This window comes from Sparus aurata, chromosome 1 (genome assembly GCF_900880675.1).
Source record: "Sparus aurata chromosome 1, fSpaAur1.1, whole genome shotgun sequence".
NCBI lineage: Eukaryota > Metazoa > Chordata > Actinopteri > Spariformes > Sparidae > Sparus > Sparus aurata.
In genome coordinates this window covers 28864364-28890536 of record NC_044187.1, presented here as the reverse complement: position 1 = coordinate 28890536, position 26173 = coordinate 28864364, and the positions used below count along the sequence as shown (strand labels likewise).

The following is a 26173-nucleotide window of genomic DNA, read 5'->3' as shown; positions in this document are numbered from 1 at the left end:
TTTCTCCTCCGCTGTCCGGGTGCTCGTGCATACTGTTTTGACTGACACATACTAGCTCGCTCCCACTCAACGGGTTTATCAAGGCACAGAACTGGTGAGTGGACATTTTTTGGCAGTTTCTGCCCAGGTTTTAAGCTGTTCTTTCGCGTCGTGTAGCTATCTCTCGGTTTGTTGAACCGCATGTGTGTTTTTACCTCTCCAGTAAAACTTTGTCAACTTCATGAAACTCAGTGACAGGTTGCCCAGCTCGCAGCCAGCCCGCCGCTGGTCGTCTCCTCATAGCTCACTTGTAAAACTAGTCGACAAATGACAACAACACGGGAGAGGTCAGTGTTTTAAATGGACGAAACCTCTTTACCTTCACTATACGTCGCCCAGAGATGGGAACTTTTTCAGAAGTAAAGCCAGAGTACTTGTTCACTATTCACTATTTCGGCTGAATGAGTTTGTGTCCTCTATTGTGCAACAGCAGGCTGGTTTGTTGTAGTAGGCTAACTCTTTTCATGTGCTCTCCCCATGTCAGAAACCTTGAGTATAAACTCGCATACGTAGATGGAAAGATTTGTCTCCAGTTTCTGTCACGCAGCCGAACTAAGACTATAATTTTGTGTCCTTCTCCCTGAATGAAGGCGGAGAGGCGTGCAGTATTATGGGCCCCAGAGTGCAATAACAATGTAATTGTGTGTATGCACATGCATGCCTGACTGTGTTAGTTCAACAGAGCCGTGTGAACTGCATGTACGTTTTGTCTTTTATCAGCTTGTTACTGTTGTCTCATTTTCTGGTGTTGTCTTTTTTTAAATATCTGCTTTTCTCCAGAAACAATTAACAACTTTACTTCCTTTCAAACCCTTTAAAAATTGCAAGTCTGCTCCTTTAATCGTCTTTAAGTATCTCTGCTGCCTTGTTTGCTGTAGCTTTATGCCTCCTAGCTCCCCCCATTGTGTTTTTTCTCAGGACTCTGGGAACTGATTGCCATGCAGTTGTTGAAAGCTGTCAGAGCAGACAGACTGCTTTGCACCCCTCCCTTCCCTTTACCCCTATGCCTTTCCCTCATATCTGCTGATAACTGCATTCTGGTTTCTGTTTTATCCACTGGGAAATGTCTAACCGTGTATATGATGTAAGGCAGTGATTTCATTTGTGGGCAGGGATGCCTTCCACGTATTTTGGTGATGCTGCTCTTCTGTACGGCTTGCATTGTTAGTGGACTTTTTGTCCTGTTTTATGTCATTATTGTCTTATTTCCCATCTTTAAGGAACAATATTCTTCCCATCTTAAGATCACATCAAGCCAATCTGTATTCTGTCAAGCCTCTCTTTGTTTTCCCAGCATATTTTATTTGGCAGTGGCGCAGCTCAACCCTGACCCCCTGTCAGGCTGTGTTAAGCGTTTGTCCCACCCCCACAATATCCTGCTTTGGCTGTACAGTCTCAGAGGACAGCTTCAATATTTGTTATCACATATACACACACTAAAAGAAGACACAGCAAGTCACTATAGGGCTAAACATATGATGTTAGACAAAGACCAGCCAACCCCGGCATTGCACCAGTGCGTGAAGACTTTGAGTTAGCCATTTGCACTGCAGAAGTAAGAAACTGGCATCGACAAAAACAAATATATGGAAATAGGAAACTCTTACGAAAGTGTAACGTGATCCTGTAAAGCGCAGCTAATGAGAAAAGTATGTTTAAGAGAGAAGAAAAAAGAGCAGATGTGTGCAGTAGATTGCAGCAACAGGGCCTGAAAAGAATTAGCTCGACAAAAGGATCAAGTTTGATGGTGGTGGAAGGCCATTTTTGAGCTGTTCAGTCACTTAGGCAATGTGTTGGCTGTTTTCCAGAGCTGCACCCTACTTCATGTATGCAGCTGACATCATATTCACCCAAGACCAGAATCAGAAGACCTCCACCCAGAGCAAAAGTCCTGGTCCTTGCTGTGACTAAAATACTTGAGTATTAATGTGTGTGTAATTCACCAAGTACATCTGTACACATTATAGAGGGCACTTATTTCAGACACAGCAATCAGCTATTGCATATGTGATGAGGTGGATGCATTTTCTGCAAGCTCTTTGCAGTGAGGGCTCAGAGTATGGTATTGACGTAGGAGGAGGCTTTTACTGGGAACTGAACGTCCCAGCTTGGTTAAGCAGTAGCTTAGTTTAAAGGGAAATTGGGTAAGGGGACTTGCCCTGAATGAGTCAGCCTCTTGTTTATCTCTAAGATCAGTGTGCAGTTTAAGGGTTTGTTGAGTTGTGAGCTTTGCCTAGTTTAGTTTAATTACTGGTTGACTCTGAAGTAGCAGCTGTCCATATAGATGTAAACAGTTGAGATACCCGTTTGTACTACAGAGTAATAAACCTTCAGAAAACCCTCAACTGTCAGAAGTTTTCAAGAGCAAAAAATCCTAAGAGGAGCATCACTGTTTAAGCACTACTGTTTCTGTAGTGGATGCGTGTAAACAGGAAGTGCATGTGACGTTTAATGTAACGTAAGCTATTCTCGTTGGGAACTTTCTACATACAGAAAATGCTGTGTTGTGTATTTGCACTAGATATTTAAGGATGCTTCTGAGAAAAGCTGCGACCCAACATGTTAACACAGTGTATGCAATTTTATTTTCTGGAAAATCATTTGATAATTTAATTGATGATAAAATACTCAAAGATAAATTGCTGTGTTTGGGTTAACCAACAGCTGAAATACCAGGGAAAAAATATTTTGAATTTAAATGCAGAAATCCTCCCCACTGCACCATAAAAAAATATGATGTTTAGTAGTGTGGCACAATATGGTTTTAAAAAAAACATTTTCAGAACAGGGGAACGGGATCTGTAGGATTTTGTTTTGTGTGTAAAGGGACTCCAGCTTGCATTTCATTGTGAAACTCTGTGTTGTAAAATGAACCTTGAAATCTTGTTAAAATTATGTCCATACAAAGTCCTGCTCATTGATTCGCTTCATTGCCCACAATGGCCTCATAAATCCAACAAGCCACAACAGTACAAATAGTAAGGCAAAACTTGTCTGTGTAAAGTCCTGTTGTATCCACGACTGTGCAACGCCTCGTAACTGTGAAGTATGTGGATAAATTATCAGATCGGCTGTTTTTTTACAACTCAACATTAAGAGCACTCATAAAGTAACATTCATAGATTGTGTTTTATTTATCCACAGTCTGCTCTGCGTCGTCAAGCAGGGTTAAATAAAATGTAATGATTCACTAATGAATCGCTGGATTCAGTTTCAGGATTCACTTCTCCAATGATCTTTTATGACTTTTTTGGTCATGTTTTGAAACAAAAGAACATGTCCTCTCTGGTGCTTTGACGAAAGTTTATTTGCGGTTGTTGCACTTAATTGAGGACATATTTTTGGACTGAAGTGGGTGCCTTTACAAATGCACTCACAAATACACAGGAACCAACATGCTTCCTCTAAACCTCCCATATGACCCACCGTGACTGACTGTAAACACTGACAATGCATCTTTCTGTTTCTCCGGCCATGAATATTCATTTTGCTGGTGACACTGTGCCTTCTGACTCACTCTGACCACAGTCCTGATCACAAGCAGTGACACAATGGAGCTCTCATAAGTCTGGACATAATGATGTAATCCTTTATGAGAGCCATTGTCATCCCAAAGTGCAAAAATGGAAGTTGTTTTTCAATGATGACTGAGGTAGTAACCCTATTTACACTTTTATTCTTGTCAGATACAGATTATTAATGCAAAGTTTTGATAAGACCTGAGGCATGAAATACCATAATCGGTTATTATGTTCAGGTTTCAAGTTTGTTTTCCTCACTGTGCAGTCAAACCTGTGCGCAGGACAAGCAGTAACTCGACATGGCTGTTCAAATTCCAAGACAGTGTTCCTGAATTTTTTTTTCCTTATCTCTCACTCCCTCTCTTTCCATTGCCCCGCCTCACCCTCCTTTTCCCCTCCTCTTTCAGGTAGAGAACTAAACACCATGGTGGGAGTGGAGAGCAGGTCTGAGCAAGTGAGGGTGTGAACCCTCCGCGATTGGTCAACAAAGCAGGCGACGGCCGGTTAGATTTAGTAGCTGGAGGAGAAGAAGAATGGCTCAAAGCGTTAACTTTGACCTGAGCCACCCTCTCATGGAAGCTGGACTGGAGTGAGTGTTTCAGTAGTCATTTCTTTCTCTTTGATTTCTTTCTCAGTTCTTCTGCTTGCTGTTTCAAGCTTTCAGCTCACCGAGCGCTGCTTTACATGAAGGGCATGAGGAAGGGTTGGGAAATAAGTAATCGAGATGACAGGATTAGAAGTACTCTTTGATGTCTTGTGACATTAAAGGGGAAGGCAGATCATAATGCACAGTGTCCCAGTGTTTCACTTATGTTTTTAAAGTCATATGACCAACTACTAAGCTCCACTTCATTGTTCTCTCATAAAGAGACTCATGTTTGTATGGTTAAAAAGCATATTTGAATATGTGTGTGTCTATATACAGTCTCTGTGATAGTGTTTTGATTTGATAACAGCACAAGCCTAATTGACCTCTGTGTGGCCCTCTTCTTGTGCTATCAGTGTAAAAGTACTAAGTCAAAGGGAACTGGAATGCCTGTATTTTCTTGTGATTTTTCCCTCTTTCTTTAAAAAAACAGTCAGTCCAATTGGCTTTGCCCTGTTCATCGAGATAGCGCAGGAAGAGGGTCACACAGAAAGTAATTTGGGCTGCCCTGCTCACAAATGAATGTAAATGACATCATAGACTCTGCCTGGGTTATTTTGTTGCAGTTTCCCCTCATGAGAGTACTGTTGCCTGAGTCAGAAGGTCATCAGGGCTTATCTGCGGCTCTCAGAGCACTCTTGGGAGATCTGACCTTTCTAAACTTTCTCAGCCTGTATCGCCCTCTTTCTGCCTTTGTGTCCATCTTCATGTCCACATGTCTCTCTGTCAGGAGTCCAGTGGATGAGGAAGGTGTTCATGACTCGTTCAACCAGCTGATAGCAGAGCAGAGTCAGAATGGAGGACCGTCTGAAGCCTTCGAGCTGCAGCAGCTGCAGAGAGATCTGGACGAGGAGGGTCGAGGTACTCAGCAAAGCCCACAGATCTGGGAATCTGTTAACATTGTGATATAGGTTGTTTTCTGGCTTTAGAAGCTACAAAAAATTAAACGCTACACCTTATCAACTCTTAACTTTTTTTTTTGGTTATCATGTCCATACAACTAAAAAAAACTGTCTTTCCCAGCTGTAGCAATATTTTTCATGTGTTTCCTTTTAATTTCACAGATGGCATAGCTTACCTGTCCAGCCCTGGAGGCAGGCAGGGGCAAAGGGACATGGAATGGGAAGATGACGAAAGACAGACAGACTCCCTCATAGCTGAACGTTGGTCCTCGGCCACCTTGAAGGTCCTGTCCTCCATGCCCAGCCGCACCATCGGTGAGTCCTGCTGAAGGTCATGAAAATACTGATGCAGGGATGATAATACATATAGAGACATCATTATAAAATGGCTTTCGTAGCAGTCACCCTTTCATGGAGCTAATTCAGTGGACAGTGGACACTCTTTGGCTAAATAGCATGAATAAGAGCTATAAGCAGGACTCCTGGACACTGAATGAGGGGTGCAAAAGATGATATTGATTTTTTTGCACTGTAGTATTTCATGTTAGGGACATGCTGAGCTTATAAGTGAAAAGGACTTTTGTGCATGTTTGAAATGTAGATGTTTTGAAATCATTTTGTTCCTCTGAGGTAATGGGAGTACACCCAGGTTTCTTGCATTACAGACGATCGAGTGTAAAAGGTTTCACAACTGAGAAAAATAAAATATTCCTTCCAGCTAGTCTCGTGACTCAGCAGCAGTAATACATACTACTGTTATAGCCTATAGCTCAGTGTGTGCTGTAGGCCTGAACAGTTCTCTTGGGGTTACGGAAACTTTACCACCCTTTGTGGTTTGTTGATACCCATTCAAAGTCTAGTGACAAATGTGCAGTTAGTGTGAACAATGCTGCCCATCATAGTTCCTGGAAACTTTTTTTGTTGTTTTTGTCAAGTTTCACAACATATGAAACACTGTATGAGCATCGATAGTTATGCTTATTGAAGCGCCTTGATTGTAGCAAACTTATCAAGTATTGGTCCAGTGGAGCATCAGAACCTCACTTGGCTGTAGTGTTGCCGCACTGCACATGTTGATTTCCACTATAAAAGATAAAAACAGATGTCTCCGCTGAGCAGAGTTTCATGGGGAAGCAGTTTGTCTTTCATCTTCCTGTCAACATCTGTGGCTAGTCAGGTGCTTCAGCTTGTTGATTGCTTGATAGCTGTTGTCTGATTTCTTTTGCTGTGCTACATAACGTATCTGAGGAAACACGAAGTGGGAGATAACGGTTTGTCTTTCAGTACTTCCCTTCTGCCAACAGCCACATGAAGTCCAATAAAGCTAGGCATTTGTTTTTCATGAGATGAGTATTTCATTCAAATCTAGGGAAAGATTTGAGATTTACAGCATTGATCAATAATTCATACATACATTCATACACTGATGTCTGGCTGCCATGCAAGGTGCCAGCACATCAGGAGCAGTTTGGGGTTCCGTGTCTTGCCCAAGACACTTCGACATGCAGACTAGGGGAACTAGTGACCTTCCCATAACAAGACACTGGCTCTACCACTGAGTCACAGCCGCCACAGATAGAAATTACATATCTCGAAGCAGTTACCTTTGAGTGCAACAAGAAAGAGGATTCACTGTCGGCGGAGTGCCTTCGAGGCAGTAAATGCTGATGAACTCGTCTCTGAACAGTCTGCTCCTCTCTCTGTCAGGTCGCAGCCGGGGAGCCATCATCTCTCAGTACTACAACAGGACCATGCAGCTTCGAAGACGCAGGCAGAGCAGACCCGCAATCCGAGACTTCTCTCGCTCTGCAAGGCCGAGCATACGAGACTACGGGATAGGGGCAGACACTACAGATGCAGAGGAAGCAGAGAGTGAGGAGAATGGCGTTCCCTGATAAGACAGTAGAATACAAATATATCTGTTTTTCACATGTCTATAATGTGCGTTACAGGGAACAAGAGGGAACGGTTGGTGAACAACCTGCAAAACCTGTCAGTGAGCGACAGAGTCAGGATGCTCAGAGGGATGCCTCTCAGTGTCGCTGAGAAGAGTGGACTCAGGTAGATGTTGTCCCTGTTCTCAGTATTCCCATTTAGATAAAGTATGTACTGGTCTGAACATCTCTCTCTCTCTTTACAGGAGGTTAGCACTACAAAAGGAGAGTCACGCACTGTCCAGCAGTAAGATACCTTGTTGCAGTCGGCTCAAATATTACATCATCATTGTAAGTCTCTTACACTACCAGAAACATCTTTCTGTCTCCTACTTCCTGTATTTCACCTTCTGTTTCAGCTCCTGACAGGGCTTCTAGATACTGTACTGTTTGTATTTTTAGTCCCCCCTTTGTAAATAAGGCAGACAGTATAAACTTAAGGGGAGACACTGCAGGCCAATAGGATTTTAACAAATAGATACCATCATGAAATTCCCCAAGTGGATTATTTATATCTAGACAATTAGTTCTGGTTTTACCAGTTTTCTCTAATCTTATGTTTAGGTCTGCAATTGAGGTCTTAAACGTGAGTTCTATTTAACACATACTAGGTTGCATACATCGCAGGACAGAATTAATGTCAAAAAATATTTTTAAAAACAAAAACAGTTTTCACTATGTTAATAGGGATCAAATGTTACATAACAAAGCTATGAATTACATTAACCAACCCTTCAGTGAAAACCTTCAGAGTATAGATGGGGAATACAACTGGGAAGGTTTGGTGAATGTTCATAAGTGGTACTGAAGTGGAGATTTCTGGCACTGTTGAACAAGTTATGTTTAAATATACAATTAAGGTTATCTAATTAAATCTACCTTTTGTAAACGGGTAACTCAGCAACAGTTTTGGTTTGTGTTCTCAATTTCATATGTAATCATCTCATCGTCTGTCGAGATATTATTGTCTCATGATGTTTCCTGTTTTAGGACACTGTTGATGAAATGTAAACTGACTGTATGCTCTGAGTTCTTAAAGACTTGAATTATTATTGATCCTTTTAAACGATTAATGGCTCACAGACACCTAGTTAGAGAATAATGTGTCTTTTTATGTGTGTTTCTGTGAGTAGTACAGGAAGTAGATGTGGTACAAGAAGTAGGTAACTCAGGAACAGTTTTGGTTTGTGTTCTCAATCTCATATGTAATCATCTCATCGTCTGTCTAGACATTATTGCCTCATGATGTTTCCTGTTTTAGGACATTGTAGATGAAATGTAAACTGACTGTATGCTCACAGTTCTTAAAGACTTGAATTATTATTGATCCTTTTAAACGATTAATGGCTCACAGAAAAACATAAAAAGACACATTCTTCTCTAACTAGGTGTCAGTGTGTAGTACAGGAAGTAGGTGTTGTTATCAAGTCAGCGTAATCACTCAGTTGCCCAAGCATTTACAGCTCTGAGAGTGAGTCACATGTTTAAGAATAGATGACAAACATGTGTACTTTGCCTGGAGCCTTGTGAGTCTTTCTCAGCAGAACACGTTTCTGTGTCACTATTTATTTTTTGTAAACGATAATACATGAAAATAAGTTAGTATAGATTTTAAGATTTCATTGATTTTTCCCCACACCCCCAGGCTGTCAGACAGAGCTGGTACAGCTGGCTGTCTTTCCTGCATTCCCTCCAGCTGTGGCAAGTGGCGCTCAAGAGAGTGAGCGGACGTTTCGGCACCGGAGTCCTCTCATACTTCCTGTTCCTTAAGACGCTGCTCTTCTTCAACCTCTTCCTGTTCCTAGTGACGGGCGCGTTCCTTGTGCTGCCTCAGGCAGTGCACCCTCCAGCGTTGTCTGCGGCGAGACCTGCCTTTACTGGACTGGAGTTCCTCACCGGAGCGGTAAGCTGTTTGCTGTGTCCTATGAGTGCAACACCCTAGTGGAAAAAAACAGCAAAAACCAGCACCTTTCACACACTATGGGCCCTTAGACTCACCAAATCCTTGATGTGCGTTCCAAAGCTTCAGGCCTGAATTTCTGATAATAAAGCCATCTTTAAAGAGCTGGAATTAGAGTCCGCCTCCACTCCATAAATTGACTTAGTTGTTGTTCCTTCACTTTGATATTCAACGTGACTGTGCTAAGTGTTTTGATGTTTCAAACTTGTACATTCAAGACTTTGTGAAATCACAACAAGCTTTGAAACCAGTTATGGTCCAATATGCAACTTACACAAGTTTGATGTGCACACACTCTGAGAATGTACTTTTCAGTTGAGCAGGAGACATTTTGTGTCTACTGGTTTAACTTTAACTAAAAAAAGATTACATATTCACAAACACTGGATTTATTATTGAGGGACAAGGAGTAGATTTATAAAAAAAACTGTTAACCAGTTAACAGTTTCAAAACAATCCGAGTGAAATAAACAGGTTAGCAGAGTAAATAATAACATTGTCTCCGTAGGTTTTGACCCAAACCTGATGTAATATAATACATAATTGACTCTCTCTTGATTTCCTTTTGTCTCAGGGTTATTTCTCAGACACGGTGATGTACTATGGATACTACTCTAACTACACGCTGCGCAAGAGCTGCAGAGATGATGTGTCCAATGGAACCAGCCTGGACTGTGTTTCGAAACGCCACTCTTACAACATGCCACTTGCGTACTTCGTCACCATTGGAGTGGCTTTCTTCGTCACATGTATCATCCTTGTATACAGGTACAATAGTGTTTTTTGAATATACAACAAAAATTGTAAATTAACAAATAATAGCCACTTAACAGACAAGGCGTTTATTTGGGACCAGGCGGCAATTTTGGACAGGCGTGTTTATCTCAAGCTCCTCGCTAGCCTTCTTCCTACCTCCACCAGGCAGCCTGGCCCTTTTGCTGTCCTCCTCGGACAGACGCTGAAGCTCAGGTTTATTTTTTCAACAATCTCTTACTCTTACTACTACTTACTACTCTTGGGGACAACAGAGAAACGGCAAGCGGTTGCTTCTCCCGAGTTTTCCTCTGTATATTTTTCCACAGAAAGTTTAGATTTCAAGTCGTCCTTTTTATTTTTTGCTGCACCAGAGCCATGGCGATCATCAGTGTGATATTGACTGACTGAAAGCAAGCACTGTACGTGAAAAAGGTGAAGAAGAAAAATGTGCAGTGTCAGTGGACACGTCTTCTTCCTTGATGTTTTTTTAAATAAATTAGACTAGGCATTTATTTAGAACCGGCGGTTATTTATCAAAATATACACCTGCACCTGGCGCTTAAAGGGGACCTTGGGTTAATTGAAACCCGGCTATTATTTGGTAATTTACGGTATGTCTAAACACAATCTATACCAAATATAATGATGGTTTTAAATGTGATGATATCTGATGAAACATGAACATTTTCCAACAGCATGTCAAAGTCGTTTGGTCAGAGCTTCCGAATTGACAAGTCTCACAGTATCTTGGCAGTTAAGGTCTTCTGCTCCTGGGACTTTAAGGTCATTAAGAAAACATCTGTCAGACTCATGTCTGAGAATATCTGCATCCAGCTTAAGGTATGTGTAAACATATACAAAAACACACTTGATTTTTTTTAAATGCATCCCCCTTCATTTTGTTCCCTTCTCTGTTACATGATTTGCAGGCATTAATGTGACGATTTAATACTTGTATTCCTCTCTCAAATTCCCCCTCTCTCTTTGGTTTCTCCACTCTCTCTAGGAGCTGCTAGCAGAAGTAAATCATAAGAACGTCATGAACACTGCGTGCCAGAAGCTCTCTAGGCTGATGGTTCATGGCCTGGCCTGGGCCATCTGCATAGGCGGCAATGCTGCCTGTGTGTATGCTATTTACCACTTCTCTGAGCACATGCACCAGGTGAGTCAAGGTCGTTTCAAGGTCCAAAATGTAACATTTACTATGGCTCAAAAGTTTTAGAGGCGGATACTTACGGTGTGTCCTTGCTATTTGGAACATACCACTGATCAGCTACAGTGGCAGCTCTCTTTCTGATTCTACTGTGAAGTGAGCATCCACATTAATGGCAGGACCCAGGGTTTCACAGCAGAACATTGCATAAAAATAAGATGATCAATGTTATTTACTTCGCCTGTTATTATTTTAATGTTTTAGCTTTAAAGAGCATTTTGTCTGATTCTCATTGTCTCTCACCCAACAGAACCTCCAGTTAACTTCTCGTAGTACTATCAAGGACCCTCTGCTGTACGAAGCAAGCCTGCTGGCTCTCCCTGTGGTCGTTTCCCTCATCAACCTACTGCTGCCTGGCCTCTTCAACCTTGCCGCCTGGATGGAGGACTACGAGTCACCTTCTGTACGCACATACGTTGCCATCGGCAGGTACGAATACTGGATGTTTGAGGTTAGCCTGTTTCGGGCTACCCTGAGTCATCTCGGTAGTCACAAATCACACGTCCTTGAACTCACAGTGGTTGACTTAAGGCTTTTATTGCTCAAATCCGTCACGCACAGTAGCACTGACAATGGGGCGACCGTGGCTCATGAGTCTTGCTTCCTGGCTTCTCTCCTGAGCATCTCCAAGGCTTCCTCCATCTGAAGTCCAGCATGCTACTGCATACAAAGGGAGAGGGTGATGAGTACCTAGGTGCCATGACCACACTCACCTCCACATATAGGTTTACAGATGCCAGAGTTTGAGAACGTGTCAAAGAGATGGTTTGATGGTTTGGTTGGTCACGTGTTGTTTTCTGTCTGCATTTCTAGAAACTTGATGTTGAAAGTGAGCATCCTTGGAGTCCTGTGCTACCACTGGTTGGGTCGGGTGGCTGCTGACCCTAAAGTCATTAGACTGCAGGTAAATTAAGTGATGTGACTTATAACCTGTTCATTTGAGTTTATGTTGTTAAAAGATATTAAATGACTTACTCTGCTCCGTCTCCAGTGCTGGGAGAGTTTTGTCGGCCAGGAGCTTTATCGTTTTCTACTGATGGACTTCATTTTCACTCTACTAGACACCTTGTTTGGAGAGCTGCTTTGGAGGTTGGTCATTCATAAAAAGCCCTCTGTCTTTCTTTGACTCTTGTAGTTTTACAAGTACCTCTTGTACCTCGCTAAATTATTTTATTTGTCCTGTTCTGTCTGTGTTAAACCATCTTGCTTTTCTTTCTGTTATCTGCAGGTTGTTCTCCGAGAGGGTGCTGAAGAGAAGGAGGATGCCAGAGTTTGATATCGCCAGGAACGTCCTTGAACTCATCTACGGACAGACATTGGCCTGGTAAAAAACTACCTGTTCAGATGTATACACAAATAATGCGTCAAAGTCTTTCTGGGTAATGATTTGGAATATGATGTTTTTCAGGTTGGGTGTTCTCTTTACTCCTCTCCTGCCTGCAGTACAGATTCTCAAACTCTTGCTCCTGTTCTACATTAAGAAGGTACCCAAATGGAACGCAATCATATTGAAAAGTTAAAAAGAAAAGGAAATTTTTGTAAGTTTTAATTTTTAAGTCATTGTATAATTTAATTTCCTCAGTTCTGTTTAACTGTTACGGTTAAAAAAAAAAATCTATAATGGTGTGCCTATAGAAACTCCCAACCTTTATGGACAGCGTCAACTTATAGTCACCTTTTGACCCTGGATCTGTTGGGAACAAATGTTGAAGCTCTGAAAGCTTGACATCAAAGCCTCATTGATCTCATGTTATCCTCAGATTTCTGTCTTATAGCTGTGATGGAAGCTGTGACCTTTGACCCCCGCCTGTGTTATTTTCTCCCCACAGAGCAGCGTGATGATGAACTGTCAGGCCCCCAGGAGGCCGTACAGAGTCAGCCAGATGACCACCATCTTCATCACTCTCCTCTGCTTCCCCTCCTTCCTCGGTGCCTCGGTGTGTGTCACATACACCATGTGGAGGTATGCACACAAAAATACTAATTTTTCTATTGAAGTTTGCCAAACAAATTATCTTTACACTTTACAAACCAGTATGCATTTATACTGTATGATAGATTATAATAAATATAAGAGACCAAGTAGTTTACTGGTAAGTTTTTTAATAAAACGTCTTTTAAGAGTTCTGTGTGAGCAGTTTGATACATTCAGACTTTCTTCTGTCTTCAGTATAACGCCCTCCACGTCGTGCGGCCCCTTCCGCGAGCTCAAAACGATGTTCCAGGCAGGGAAGCGCTGGGTGGAAGAACTGGAAAAAGACAATCCCAACCTGTCCCCACTGGCCTGGGCTCACTCCTATCTGGTGGAGCACCCCTTCTTCCTGTTCGTGGGAGCAGGCATCTTCCTGTGAGCACACACACACACACACACACACATAAAAACAGCTGCAGCTAGGGGTCCAGCGTTGAGGCAGATCAGAGTCAATGTGTACTCTGTCTGTCATAAAGCAAGTAGCAGTACACCAGTATACTGCATCATTATTGAAATCAGTGTTGGTTATATTGATCTGATTCTTTCCATCAGGATCGTCATTTACTTCCACAGTCAGGTGGTGGACGGTCAAAGGAAGATTATCAATTTACTACAGGAGCAGATAGAAAACGTAAGACATCACCTACATACAGACAGCTTTCTCAGTTTATGTCACTGTAAGGATTACGATAAAGCAGGATAAACTTGAAAAATGTTTTCATCTCTCTGCACAGGAGGGAGAAGATAAGAAGTTTCTTATAACTCGCCTCCAGTCGATCCATGAGCAAAAACGAACCCCTGCTCGAAGACTCACTAGCCAGGTCGGTTTTTGCTGCTCTGGTGCTTGAAATGCTCTTTTTCTCTATATGCTGACCTCCTCTTACCAGCTGTTTTCTCTCTAGGACTCCAGCTGTTGAGAGACCTCCAGTGGACAAGCTTCCTCAATTCTCTGAGGTCTGGAGAAATCTTAAATCAGTGTGGTAATAACTGGAATAATTGCCAGGGAAAGAGACCTGTACATATGACCAAATTCATTGTATGTATTATGTATTGTATATGCATTTGGTAGATTTTTTTATTCACCAAGGATTTTTATTTGCGGGAAATGCCTGAAATCTTCAGGAAGTTAAATGTTACAGACGGACAAACAGAAATCTTGAGGCTGGTGTAAACAGTTCAAACAGATTTCAATCATCTCTCATAGAAGCACTTTTCATATCAACTGTGAACAAATAATTTTTTATTCTTATTCATGCTGCAAAAAATTATGTAGTCTCCATTTGTTTTAAATGCTTTTAATTTTTAAAGTCATTTTATCAGTTTGTACTATATGTTGTAGATACATTTTGGATGTGGGTGCGATTTTGATGATAGAGAAGATTACTTCTTGTTAATCCACGTGATCCATGTGTTTTTTGGTGACAACTACCACTCGTACTTTTCTAATTAAATTATGTTTTATCATATCAGCCTGTATTTGTATTTATTTCTGCTTAAGTCAGGTGTGGTCACAAGAAAAAGTGTGTTACAAACCGCCTGATAAAAAATACAAACATCATTCCTACTGTTAGCATACATGTATTATTTTTCTACACAAACATGCAAATAAAAAAGTAAAATATGTGTCTGACTATAAGACATATAAAAGGTAAATTCAGTAGAAAAATAAATATACAGGAACTTCAAAGTAGCCTGAAGAACAAAGTAATAATCTTAATCTTTGTACCTTTTATTATTATTAGTAAATATTACCCATTAAATTATTATTTTTCCAAAAATGAGAAAAAGCAGCATATTTGGTGGAGGGTAGAAACAGCAGCACCATAGATGGATTTCGGATTGTAATAGTTGAGAGTTGACAGAAGAGAGCACCAAATCCCCACTAAAGAGACTGGGAGGTGGTTTCAATCCAGTGCGTTCCCATCAAAACTATCTCAGACAACCACCGTCATGGTCTCACCTGAACATACATAATGTACGGTACATATTTACTGTATATACACACACTGTACCCACCGTTTGTTGTATTTGTGTACACCTCACAATAATAGCATATCTACAGTAGACAGTATATGTGAAAACAAGGAGCATGTGATCACGTATGTTGTGTTTGTAAAACAGCTCAAACGCTCTGGTTTGATTGTATCTGACTAAACAATGTCTTTAAAACTCATCAGGCACTTGCACAGTGTTTGAGTCGTTCAGTTTGTCGGAGGCAGTGTCTTGTATATTGTAGTTAGAAGACAATGTTTTCTCATTTGAGTTCATGTTCTGTTGTCCTCCACTGACACCACACTAATATCGCTGCACCTCAGTTCCCGTTATTGAGCATGCCCAGTAGCGTACTGGGGTCCATCCCCTGCTGCTGGGCCATCTTCTGCACGTCGAAGCCCAGGTGCTTCAGGAACTGGATCACACTCATCTCCTGTCCCGTCAGCTGGTCTCGAATGGTCGGGCAGGAGGGATTGCAGTGAGGCCACGGGCAGCTGTCGATCAAATGGAGAGGACAACCCCTTGCGGGTGGGGTCTTATAATTTTGGTGGTTGTTGATGCTACGGCTGCCGTTGATGTGGTTGTTGACCTGGAGGCTGCGGTCCCAGCAGTGGATGGCTCTGGGCAGGGAGGTGCCTTTCACCTGGATGTCCATCCAGTAGCTGCAGGGACAGGAGGACACGCAGTGATGAAGGACAGGACACAATATGTTTGACAAGAACTTCGTATAGTTGCGTACGCTCTTCGTGTACTGTTTTACATGATTATGGTCACTTTTATGAGGATTAAATTACAATGTCATTCCATTTGGAGATTGGATTTGGAGATTTACATCATGATACAAAATGTTATCTGTATCCCCCACCCCAACGTTATAGTTTATATACAGAATGCTAGTTGAGGTCACATGCTTTGTATTATATGTGACACACACATGTCTGAAACTTATGTACTACATTACTACACAAGTGCGTATTGTAATTTATAATGTACAAAATTATGGCTAATGATTATTTTAATCAATAGGTCTGCCAATCATTTACACAATTAATTGATTAATTGCTCGGTCTATAAATGTGATAACATTGTAAGCAGCAAATTTTTCTTCAATAGACTAATCGATTGAGATAATGTGACACGTGACATACAATAACTGCATATTAGCGTTGTTAATGGAGAGAAGGTTCTTGTATTAAACCGTTGGATTTACTTACGTTCTAGTGATGAGTTCATGTGAGAGACAGGCCGGAGCAAACATCGCCCTGCCATTCAAAACACACAATCACTCAGTTAATACTTTCATTTTACAGGATCTTGTGTTTATTCGTGTGTGTGTCAGTCTTACGGTACGTCACGTAGCGTGCTCCTCAGCTCCTGTCCCAGGTTCTGTATGTACGTCCACTGACCCTCGTGGACGGGCTGTCCGGTCAGATGAATGTTGTCGACTGTCAGCTGGGCCTCGTCAAACAGCCACTGCACCACAAACACCGGGCCTGGAAAGAGGAGAGGATGTGCTGCAGGTTAGACTTCAAATGACACACACACACAGCCTGTCTTGGGCTGTTTTGTCACTTACTTTTTAACGTGGGGTAGACTTTATATCCAAAGAAACAGTTCCACTCCTCTCCCACATGAGCCTGTCTACAGCTCTCTGGCACCAAACCGCCCCAGTACCTGCACACAGCAAATTTGTTGCCGTTTTACTTAATCTCTACTTTTTAATCCCTCATCTGTCTGTCCATTCAGCTCTGCTCCGGTCCTACCTGATGCCTCTCTTTATAGCCTCAGTGGGCGCACAGCTAATGGTATCCAGACAGTCTGTGAATTTGTACTGTTTGTTGTCCAGGAACCACCCGGAGTCAGCCAGACCCCTGACCTGCACCCCTAGGTGGCCCTGCGACTCCAGCTGCTCTGCGACGTGATCCACGTTCAGGAGGACGCCTGTTCCGCCCGCACTGGTGACAGGAAGAGTGGTGTCAGAAGGTGCGACGGAGCCATTAACTTTAATAAAATACACACACAAATGCACAGTTGGCTACACGTTCATATAGATGCTGAACTGACCTGCTCCCTGCCAGAAGCAGGACTTTGGCGTTGTCCAGACCTTTTGTCAGCAGCTCGTTCACCACCTCCTTAATGATCAGAGAGCCCATGAACGCATAATCACCTGAGGACAAAAAAAGTTTTATATTTTTGATGTTGAGTCATATGACAGACTTTTCTAATTCATTCATATATGGATTCAAATGCACAGTGTGAAATTTCTGCAGCTATGGGTCGCCCACTCATTGTTCAGTGATGTCATGAAGTAGTATGGGATCATGGGAGTTGCTGTTGCTGTTGTTAGATGACCACCATTGATGAAAAAGTTACAACAACCAGCGGTAAGCGCAATTTACAACTTATTATCTTGTAATTTTCTTTGTTATGATTTGATTTTCTGGAGTACAGTTAGGAAGAGGAAGAAATACATTATCAATCCCCATACAGAGAAAAGAGCGGTTCAGTGCCTTGCAGGTGAACTGGCACCACCCCAGCTACACTCTGTGTAGACAGGTCCGAGCAATTCTGGAACAGGCGACCCTCCTGTCTCCAATCCGCTTTCCACATCTTACTGTAAACACATTTTTGGAAAGAAGAGGGACTATTTTGCTCTATCAGTGTAAGACTTGAAGAGTCAGCAGACCGAGTAAGTATATTTCATTGTAATGTTGAGCAATACTGTTGGATATTTAATATGACTTCCTCCTATAGGCTGGTGCGACCTCTGTGAATCTTTGTCATCATCCTGTGCATCTTCCTTAGCCTATCCGTGTTACAACTAAACAGGAAGTGGAGTTTTACTGTGAAGTGTTCTGTTGTTGATAACAGAAGTAAGTCAAGATAACTATGAAAATAAAAAAGGAAAGCAAGATAGTGACTACACTGACACGACACGTGAAGAAGACGGCACTAGTTCTGGGCTGTCAGATTAAATGGTATCAAGATTTATCTTATAATGATTCGTTGAAGTAAAAAAATATGTCTACTGTCTTAAAGGTGTTCGCTGTGTGCTTAAAAACAATGCCCACACTAGAGGATAATATTATAGTTAACTTAACTTGACAATTAGTTTGCTACTTTTGTGTTTTCAGCTGCAGCATTTTTTATTTTTTTCTAAATATTTTTTTGGCTTTATTGATAGAACAGCTGAAGATATGACAGGAAATAGGGAGAGAGAGAGAGAGAGACACTCAGCAAAGGGACCCAGGCCAGGAGTCAAACCCGGGTCCGCTGCAGAGCCTCGGCACATGTGACGCGCGCTCTACCCACTGAGTTAAACGGCGCCCCGCAGCTGCAGCATTTTGACAAGAATGTCTGAAGAGTTCAAGGGATTTTTCATGAAAGGGAGCGAAATCATGTGGGCTGCACAGCACCTGCTCAGCATGTGTGTTATGTTATCGATATTCCTGCAACGCTCTAAAAGGAACACGATATTATGATTTCAGTAAGCCAGACGAGTGAAAAGTTACGGCTAAAGTTCAGAAATGTGAGCATGACTTCCCAGATCTTAAAATCTCTGTATCAGTAGCCTCTCATCTGTCGCTAAGACGCTCGTCATCTCTACCTTTAAATAGCTTGTACAAACAATACTCACAAGCTCACAAACAGATTTATTGTGTCTTACTGTTCTCTGTCTTCGGCGTGGCTCCGCTCCACACATCACTGGAGCAGTACGGGATGAACCTACAGGAGAGTAACATTTAACATCAGAGCAGCTTTTATTTGAGGTGGTTCACTGACAGCTGACAGGTTGTAGCTGCACAAATAAACGCCACACTGGCTGTGTGATGGTAGACTGAACACAGTACAAGTGTGCGTTCAAAGACAGAGCGCTGTCAGCAAGTGCTTTGTTATCTAACACTGGCAAGCAGCTGGTGGAGCAGAACAGGAGGAGCCTGAGAGTGCTGTCTGGCACTGGTGAACATTTTCTGTATGAAATGTATAGACGGATGAAAAAAGGCAAATACATTAAACAGCAGAGGGAGCAAAAGCTGTCGGTATATTTTTCATGTATTTATGTAACTGAAAGTGTAACTACCAGGATGGAAAATGTAGTATAGATCATTAAAGTCAAATTCCAGTATGATACAAATAACTTAACTTATAGAAGAAATCATTTAGGACCAGTGATGTGCACAAGGGGGGGGCAGGGGGGGCAGAACACACTAAACTGCCCCCATGGCTGGTTAGAACATGATAAACTGCCCTCTTGGGAGCCAATACGCGTGCTGTGCCCTCTTGGGAGCCAAAACGCGCGCTAAAGTGCCCTTCTTTTCGCCCCTGCCCTTCAAAAAGTCTGCGCACGCCACTGTTTAGGACCCAAAGTGAAGGCACTCATTATATAGGGAATAATGTTTTTATAGTGCTAAAGTATTAGAAGTATAAAGTAGGCTATTTTAAAGGAAAAGTTATCGCAAAAGGGGAAATTCAGTTATTATCTTCTCACCCCATGCCGACTGAAAGTCCACAAATTTTGGAGCTTCTCCTAAACAACTGAAGTAAATGGGCACTTGTTTTAAAACAACAACAACTACAAAAAAACCCAACTTGAAAGGAAAAAAACTAAAATGTCTCCATGCAGTTTGTCTGAACACTGGATTATGGTAATCCAAGTCTCTGGCAGCCCTGAGATCCCAAATTGATTTAAAAAGATGTTTTTACTCCCTTTACAAACAAAATCTTGACTGCAGCTGCTGAAAGTTATAAGTTTAAGTAAAAAGCGTTAGCGCACACACCTCACCAGAAGTGGGTGCACAACCTCAATCGCCCAAAGTTTGTAAATAAAGAGACTTAAATAACACATAGTGAGCTGTATGGAGCCATTTTTTTTCATGTTTTTGTAAGTTTTTTTTTTTTTACATTTTAAAACAAGTCTCCCTCTACTTTAGTTGTTTAGGAGAATGCTGTTTGACTCCGAAGCTCCAGAAATGTTTTGTGGACTTCACCCGACCGTCCATCAACATGGGTGTGAGTAGATAATGACTGAATATTCAATTTTGGGTGTACTTATCCTTTAACATTTGTAGATGGCTCAGGTGTAGCTGAGTAACCAACAGTAGTTTAACACCTTATTAATGAATCAAACTGCAGATATTATATAAAATATCTTTTTAATCTGTTATCATATTTTCACTAATTGGAAAAAGTCAAATGAAGCACCAGCATGTCAGTGAAATCACACTTTTCTTCCCTCAAATAATCTGAGTTGAGGTGCAGTTTAGAATTCAAGAAAAATGAGAATAGTAAAACACATGAGTGTATTAATACATAAAGACAGGGAAATACACAAGCTCTTACACCATGTTGGCGTTCCACCAGTGAGGGTTTTCCTCGGGTTGAGGAGACATGATTCCTGTTCCTGTGGAACAGAGAAAGTGAGATCAAACATTTAGTTCACTCTCTGGACAAACGTCCTTATGGTAGTGTCAAAAAGCTTCAGCAAAAGTAAAAGGAATCCAAATTGCTGTGTGTTTTGACGTATGTTGAGATGTGTTCCCTGCGGTCAGTAAGTCAATAACTTTCCCTGCTTTGGTCAGCAATTACATGCAGCCATTGAAGAGCTCTGTGGCTGCTAAACTAGCCACCAGTGTAAAGTGTACTCAGAGAGGGTGGTGAAGAGCGGGAGCCGTAAACAAACAAGGAGTCCCCTGATGGCTGAGGGGAAGGAGCCGGAGTTTGACTTTTAAAGATGAATGCAAACTCAGCTAAAGAGGAAACACAAACACGACTCTATGAAGCTGGTTCATTCAGGGGAAGCTTTTTTTTCTTTCCTACTGAGAAAAGCGAAAGCTCTGTTGGGCTGTGCAGAGATTTTGCAAACGCTGCATAAACACGTGTGTGTGTGTGTGTGTGTGTGTGTGTGTGTGTTTGTGTGCATGCATGCATGCATATGAGATAGTGTGTATTGATCCAGCTGACTGCACACAATGCTGGAAACATTTGTGTCTTGTTACCTGTTCTGGTTAGTGGCCACTTGGTGGAGCTCATCAGTCTCCTCATCGTTTCGTACCTGCTGTCACAGGTCTGCCTGTTGAAACAGTACCATCCACCTGAACAGAGCATACACACACACACACACACACACACACTTGTCACTCATGTTTCATAGAGTTGTGTTTCGCCTATATCTGCGTGGTTCATCCTCACCTTCTAAGAACAGCAGCCACCTCTTGCTGCCTTTCGACTCCTTGATGTAGTACCTGAGTGAGAACACCAGAACAAATCACTGTGAGTGTTTCATGCATATGCACACGCACACACACACACACACACACACACACACACACACACACACACACGCTCCACAGGAGGGATGATACCTTTGATCCTGACATGAAAGATTTGGCTCTGATCACACCCCTAAAATTCTCTGCAGGAGTGTGTTTAGAGGCTTTCTGAGCTCTATTACTTATTTGAAAAACATGAACAGAGGAAACGCATCATGCTGTTGGCATCACACAAACAGACACACACATAGAGGCTTAACAGCATGGCTGGCATATAAAAAGGTCCCTTGTATTCACAGTCACAGTATTTTAATTTATTTCATTGGCGACCTAATCCTCCTCCCTCACAGTCTCCTGTGTGCTGCACTGCCACACCTCAGAAAGGGAGTAATGAGATAGTGTCCATGCAGGATGCACTTGTAATCTTTTTAGTCCATGAGATCAAAGTACTGAGAGTTATTCCACATAGTTAGACTACATTTTAAGATCACACTGAATGCTTTCATCTGAACAGAAAAATGGCCTTGAGTGCTCAGACGATTAGCACAACACTTGGTACGCTAGTGAATAGGAATCCCCTATCCATCCTCTAATTTCCTTTGGTTTTTGTGGTTGTATTTATTTTTGCATGTTTTTCCTGAAAGTGGAATCTTGCAGAACTGTGCAGGAGGTACATGAGTCACACGTGTTGTACAGTAGCTGTTTGGAGTTAGCATCCGTAAATCGTTAGGGCACAGATCAGTCAAATGTGCTTGTGGGTCTTCTGAGATGAGTTTGCTTTAGTGTGTGTGTGTGTGTGTGTGTGTGTGTGTGTGTGTGTGTGTCTGTTTTACTCTTTAACCAGGACTGTCCAAGTCCATCTGATGGATTTAAATGTAAGCCAGGAGGGATAACACATACGTTTCTTCTATCTCTGCCATTGTCGAACAAAACAGACACCTGGCCTATACTTTTATAAAAATTGCAAATACCCAGAATTAGTTAGGGTTATTGAGATTTGGGTGCATGTATGCATGTGCATGGATATGCAACAGAGGTCAAATGAAATGTGTCGCATCATCTTTGGGGATATTCACAAAACACAACATATAAAACTCAGCCATGTGAGAGAACAATCAATCAAATGAAACACAAAAATACCCCTCACTAATTTGGAGTGGTGTCTTAGACCCATAAACTTTGCTCACGCTTATTTAAATAATTCAATAAATAAACTTGGCCCCTCTCTCGGGAGCGCGCGTGCTGTGTGCCTCTCTCACGCTCTTGCTCAGCGGCAGCGCGCGCTCCTTTCTCTCTGATCTGGTCCTTTGATCCATTTTGGTCACATCCGGAGTGACAGGACACTGAAGGGCAGAGAACTAACTCACAGCCAGTCATAATCAGTCTTTACGCAAATTGGATGTTTGGTTAAGCAGAGCGCAGCTCGGCCTGTGCGCCTCCGTGGCTTTAACCAACACATTTCTATATACAAAAGGACCACAGGTCTCTCAGGTGATATCTTGTAAGTTATTGAAAAAGTCTTGAGGCACTACACTCACCCTGCAGGTGACCCGTCATTGCAAGTCACAGATACGTTCTTCAAAAAGTGCAACTTCATGTCTTGATCCAGCTTCTGCGCGGAGCACGGGTACAGAGACTGCGCCAAGTTCTTTATCTGCACCATGAAGTTGTCCATGTTTCCCTCCACGGCTGTAAAGTCTAACGGGAAGCTCTCTGCTCCGTCCACACGCTCCCGGTTGGCAGGAGGCTGCTGCTGCTGCATCCGCCGACTATGCGCACGACCTCCCGTCGCTCTCTTCGCATCCACCGGTGCGCTCATGTGGATGAAGAGCAGCAGCAAGCAGGAGCGCACCGCGGACCGACCGGCCGAGCTTCTCAACACACCACGGCTCTGCATGTCTACTTGTTACTGGAAAACCTCTCTGAAGTGTATGTGAGGGACGTGAGTGAAACACGGCATGTCCTAGGAGTCGTTAGAAAAGCGAGAAGTTCTTTGGGAACGCGCGGTGACCTCTGGGGAGCTCTTGAAAGGTGCGCAGGATGATGGACGCAGGCTGCGGCTCTCCATGGTGCCTTCAGGGATGTGGAGCTGGTGGAAACGATTCAACTCAAATGCACGTGCAGTCCCGTGCGCGTCATTTCGGCCCTGAAATCGTGAGCAGCCGGTAGAAGCGTCATTACGCGCGCATAAATCCCCGAATTCAGCGCAGTCTGGTCTCTGCGGACCTGTTGGCTCTGGGTCTCAGGTCCTCATGAGCTGCGGACGAAGAGGAATTTTATTTGAAGTCTCCCCCCCTCGGCCCCCGCTGCCCCTCCCGCCCCCTTCCTGCCCCCTTGCCCTGCGTGCTTCTCACTCTCGCGGGCCAATCGTTATTACCGTTGGCTGATGCTCCTCGCGGGGCGTCTGTCTCACACCAAGAGCGCGCGCATGCCTGGCACGCCCCTTCAGTCGGTCCGCTAGTATGGTCGGTCCCTTTGAAGTCGTGTCATCATATGACCGCGCCGCCTTTGAAGTGCCTCTGATTGAATGTGGTGTGTGAGCGGAGCAGCGGGCAGGCTGCGGAGGGTCACACCAAGAGGAACGAGCTCTGCGGCTCCCTAAACCCACATATTCCTGTTGTTTGTGGCGGGGGGAGGTAATATAGTAGATAACAGGAGAGATAAGGTCAGCAGAAGGCTTTTAAATCATGACTGTGATGTGTGAGGACACAGATGTGTTGCTCTCTTTGTCATCCACCAACTGTTAATAAAGGCCTCTGCATCAATTCTTTGTATCTCTGTCACGGTTCAAGGTTCATTTCCCTCTATAACCCAGGTTGTAAAATTAAAGTTGTAGTCTCTTAAGGCTACACAAGAAACACTTTTTATGTCTTTGAGGATGAGTTCTGCAGCATCACAGCCCGAGGAAAGAATCTGCTCTGTAGTCTGGTGGTAAGGCAGGCAGCAGGTGCTTCTTTCCTTGACTGGATGACAGGTATCAACTCTCTTTGTACACTATAAACTTTATTCAAAGGACTGACCTTAAACACAATTTCATATTGTTTGACTTTGTTGGCGGACTCTGCCACCTTTCTAGCAGTCTGGGGACCTTATTTTACTCTGAAAACAGCTTGTTTATTTAGTTTGTATTACCTCATTAAAATTGAAAGTTTCACCCAAACCCTTTAGAGGTCTGGTCACCTGCAGGTAGTATCAGCTCTGTATCTGGATATTTTCAGCAGATGGATATTTTGAGGGGAACATTTTCTTCCTCAGCCTTTACGCCTTACCAAGTGTGGTTTGCTGGGAACATTCAGCCTTTTCTGATTTCATCACAGCCTCTGGTCATGTTTAACGCTCGCTGTGTGTCTCGCCATCCTTTTTCCTTTTTATTTGCAGCTCATCAAACCGCTGGCTGTGAATGCTATTAAACATGTGGAGCTTTGAGTCCAGCAAAAACTCAGGTCTGTGGATTGGCCCCTCACTTCGCTGTTCACTAATCTTCATTGTTACTGGTTTCAACTGAAATCCACAGTTGATTATTTTTTCAGGTTAAAACCTTCTTTTCCTTCTGTGGTGGACTAAATACTGACCGGACATAGCTTGACATATGTACTGTAGGTGACGCAGCCTGGTCTGGTTGAAGCTCCCTGATCAGCTAGGTTTCTAGGTTGCTTGTTTCTAACAACCATTCTAAATCTTTATTTAGTGTACTCATTCAAGTCATACACGTCCCACGGCTAGTTAAACTGTTTCAGACTTAAAACTAGAGCCAGGATCCATAATTAAGTCTGACATTAAGCAACTCCATGCCATCTTTTTTTGTTTTCTGACTTTGATAGGCTTGAGGGATTACCAGACAGGAAACTACATTTCTAAGTGTGTCTGTTAAATCATCGGCTGAAGGTTTTTTGTCTGTGAACAAGCTGCATAAAACCAGACGAACTCTCAGTACACATGCCTTCACTCCATCCAGGCAGTTTTGAAGTTTCTAGCCTGCTGTGTGAGGAAGGAAACTGATTGTTTGTTTGTTTGCGCAGACGGTGGCAATTTCCCCCCAGAACTGAGAACTGTATTCACCTCTCTCTCTCTCTCTCTCTCTCTCTCTCTCTCTCTCTCTCTCTCTTTCGCAGGTGGACTGTGACTCTAAAATGTTGCTGCAGTGGTCAGCCAGTCATATGTATGTCCTCTGCTCTGAAGCTCTGGGCTCACACCTCTCCATCTGTTGGCACCACGTGTCGTGTTATCTGTCCTGTCTGATTCCAGCTTTGATCCAATTTGATTCCCACTGAGATAAAATGGACCCAGTTCCCTTTGTGTATGAGCAGGTCGCCCGTCAAACTGCATATGGTACATATGAAAGTTGATGTACTGTATGTACCAAGTCTTTATATATGGAGTCGTCCATATGGGGCACAGATTGGACGTGTGTTGCCAGTTTACAGACAGGATCTGCCTTCTTCTCTTATGATGGCCACTGAAGTTGAAGATGAAACATCTTTGGCCAGAATGCGGGGGCAGCATAGTCTGTTTTTTTTTTATTTTATTTTATATGTTATATGCTACAAGTGAGAACAAGAATAATGTGTATATTACAAGGGATTTAACAAATTCAACTTCAAGTTTTCAGCATCCATTAGGTCAATGAACATGGAAGACTTTATTCTAGAATGTCAGACTCCTCTTTTCAAAGTGAAATAACACTAAGATAAAATAAATATTCCAATTCCATCAAACTATTCATAGACCCCTTAAGCTTTGAGGATGGAGGCGTGGATGTTTTTCACAGCATGAAAAGCCCAGGTGTCATTAATATAATTACCAACGGCTCAATACCAAATGTCCCTGTAGGCAAACAAGTATGAACATAAACAGAGCTCCACATGCAATCATTTGACTATTCAGCCTGTGCCTTTTCTAATGTGGCATATCAAAATGTGAAAAGAAAGATTTATTGTTTTAATCAGCACACATATACTGTATTAAAGCA

At 42.6% G+C, this 26173-nt stretch overlaps 2 protein-coding genes and 1 long non-coding RNA gene across 3 annotated transcripts; 2 read left to right on the top strand and 1 right to left on the bottom strand.

Moving 5' to 3' along the window:
- On the top strand, positions 1-14409 carry tmc6b (transmembrane channel-like 6b). Its single transcript, XM_030424230.1, has 21 exons — positions 1-94; positions 3968-4149; positions 4937-5067; positions 5271-5423; positions 6816-6980; positions 7061-7169; positions 7249-7333; positions 8688-8945; positions 9577-9770; positions 10454-10598; positions 10765-10920; positions 11222-11400; positions 11785-11875; positions 11963-12060; positions 12200-12295; positions 12380-12455; positions 12801-12934; positions 13142-13318; positions 13496-13574; positions 13678-13764; positions 13846-14409. The coding sequence occupies exons 2-21, from the start codon at positions 4094-4096 to the stop codon at positions 13858-13860; spliced, it is 2484 nt and encodes an 827-aa protein (XP_030280090.1). The 5' UTR covers positions 1-94; positions 3968-4093; the 3' UTR covers positions 13861-14409.
- On the bottom strand, positions 14223-23469 carry notum1b (notum, palmitoleoyl-protein carboxylesterase b). Its single transcript, XM_030424252.1, has 11 exons — positions 22743-23469; positions 21125-21177; positions 20932-21027; positions 20276-20336; positions 18603-18661; positions 17000-17102; positions 16699-16890; positions 16512-16609; positions 16281-16428; positions 16150-16197; positions 14223-15597 (listed from the first exon to the last, which is right to left on the bottom strand). The coding sequence occupies exons 1-11, from the start codon at positions 23099-23101 to the stop codon at positions 15255-15257; spliced, it is 1560 nt and encodes a 519-aa protein (XP_030280112.1). The 5' UTR covers positions 23102-23469; the 3' UTR covers positions 14223-15254.
- A 682-nt stretch (positions 23470-24151) lies between these two features.
- LOC115585685 (uncharacterized) lies at positions 24152-25465 on the top strand. The gene is made up of 2 exons (XR_003984744.1): positions 24152-24647; positions 25317-25465. It is a non-coding gene; the product is annotated as an uncharacterized LOC115585685 (long non-coding RNA).
- Positions 25466-26173: the final 708 nt, after the last annotated feature.

Excerpts from the sequence above, each read along its gene's own strand:
- tmc6b (XM_030424230.1), top strand. The coding sequence starts at position 4,094 with ATGGCTCAAAGCGTTAACTTTGACCTGAGCCACCCTCTCATGGAAGCT. Across the intron at positions 11,401-11,784 it reads ACATACGTTGCCATCGGCAG|AAACTTGATGTTGAAAGTGA; the intron begins GTACGAATACTG and ends CTGCATTTCTAG. Across the intron at positions 12,296-12,379 it reads TACGGACAGACATTGGCCTG|GTTGGGTGTTCTCTTTACTC; the intron begins GTAAAAAACTAC and ends GATGTTTTTCAG.
- notum1b (XM_030424252.1), bottom strand. The coding sequence starts at position 23,101 with ATGCAGAGCCGTGGTGTGTTGAGAAGCTCGGCCGGTCGGTCCGCGGTG. Across the intron at positions 17,103-18,602 it reads CACGCCGAAGACAGAGAACA|GTGATTATGCGTTCATGGGC; the intron begins GTAAGACACAAT and ends TTTTGTCCTCAG. Across the intron at positions 16,610-16,698 it reads GCTATAAAGAGAGGCATCAG|GTACTGGGGCGGTTTGGTGC; the intron begins GTAGGACCGGAG and ends TGCTGTGTGCAG.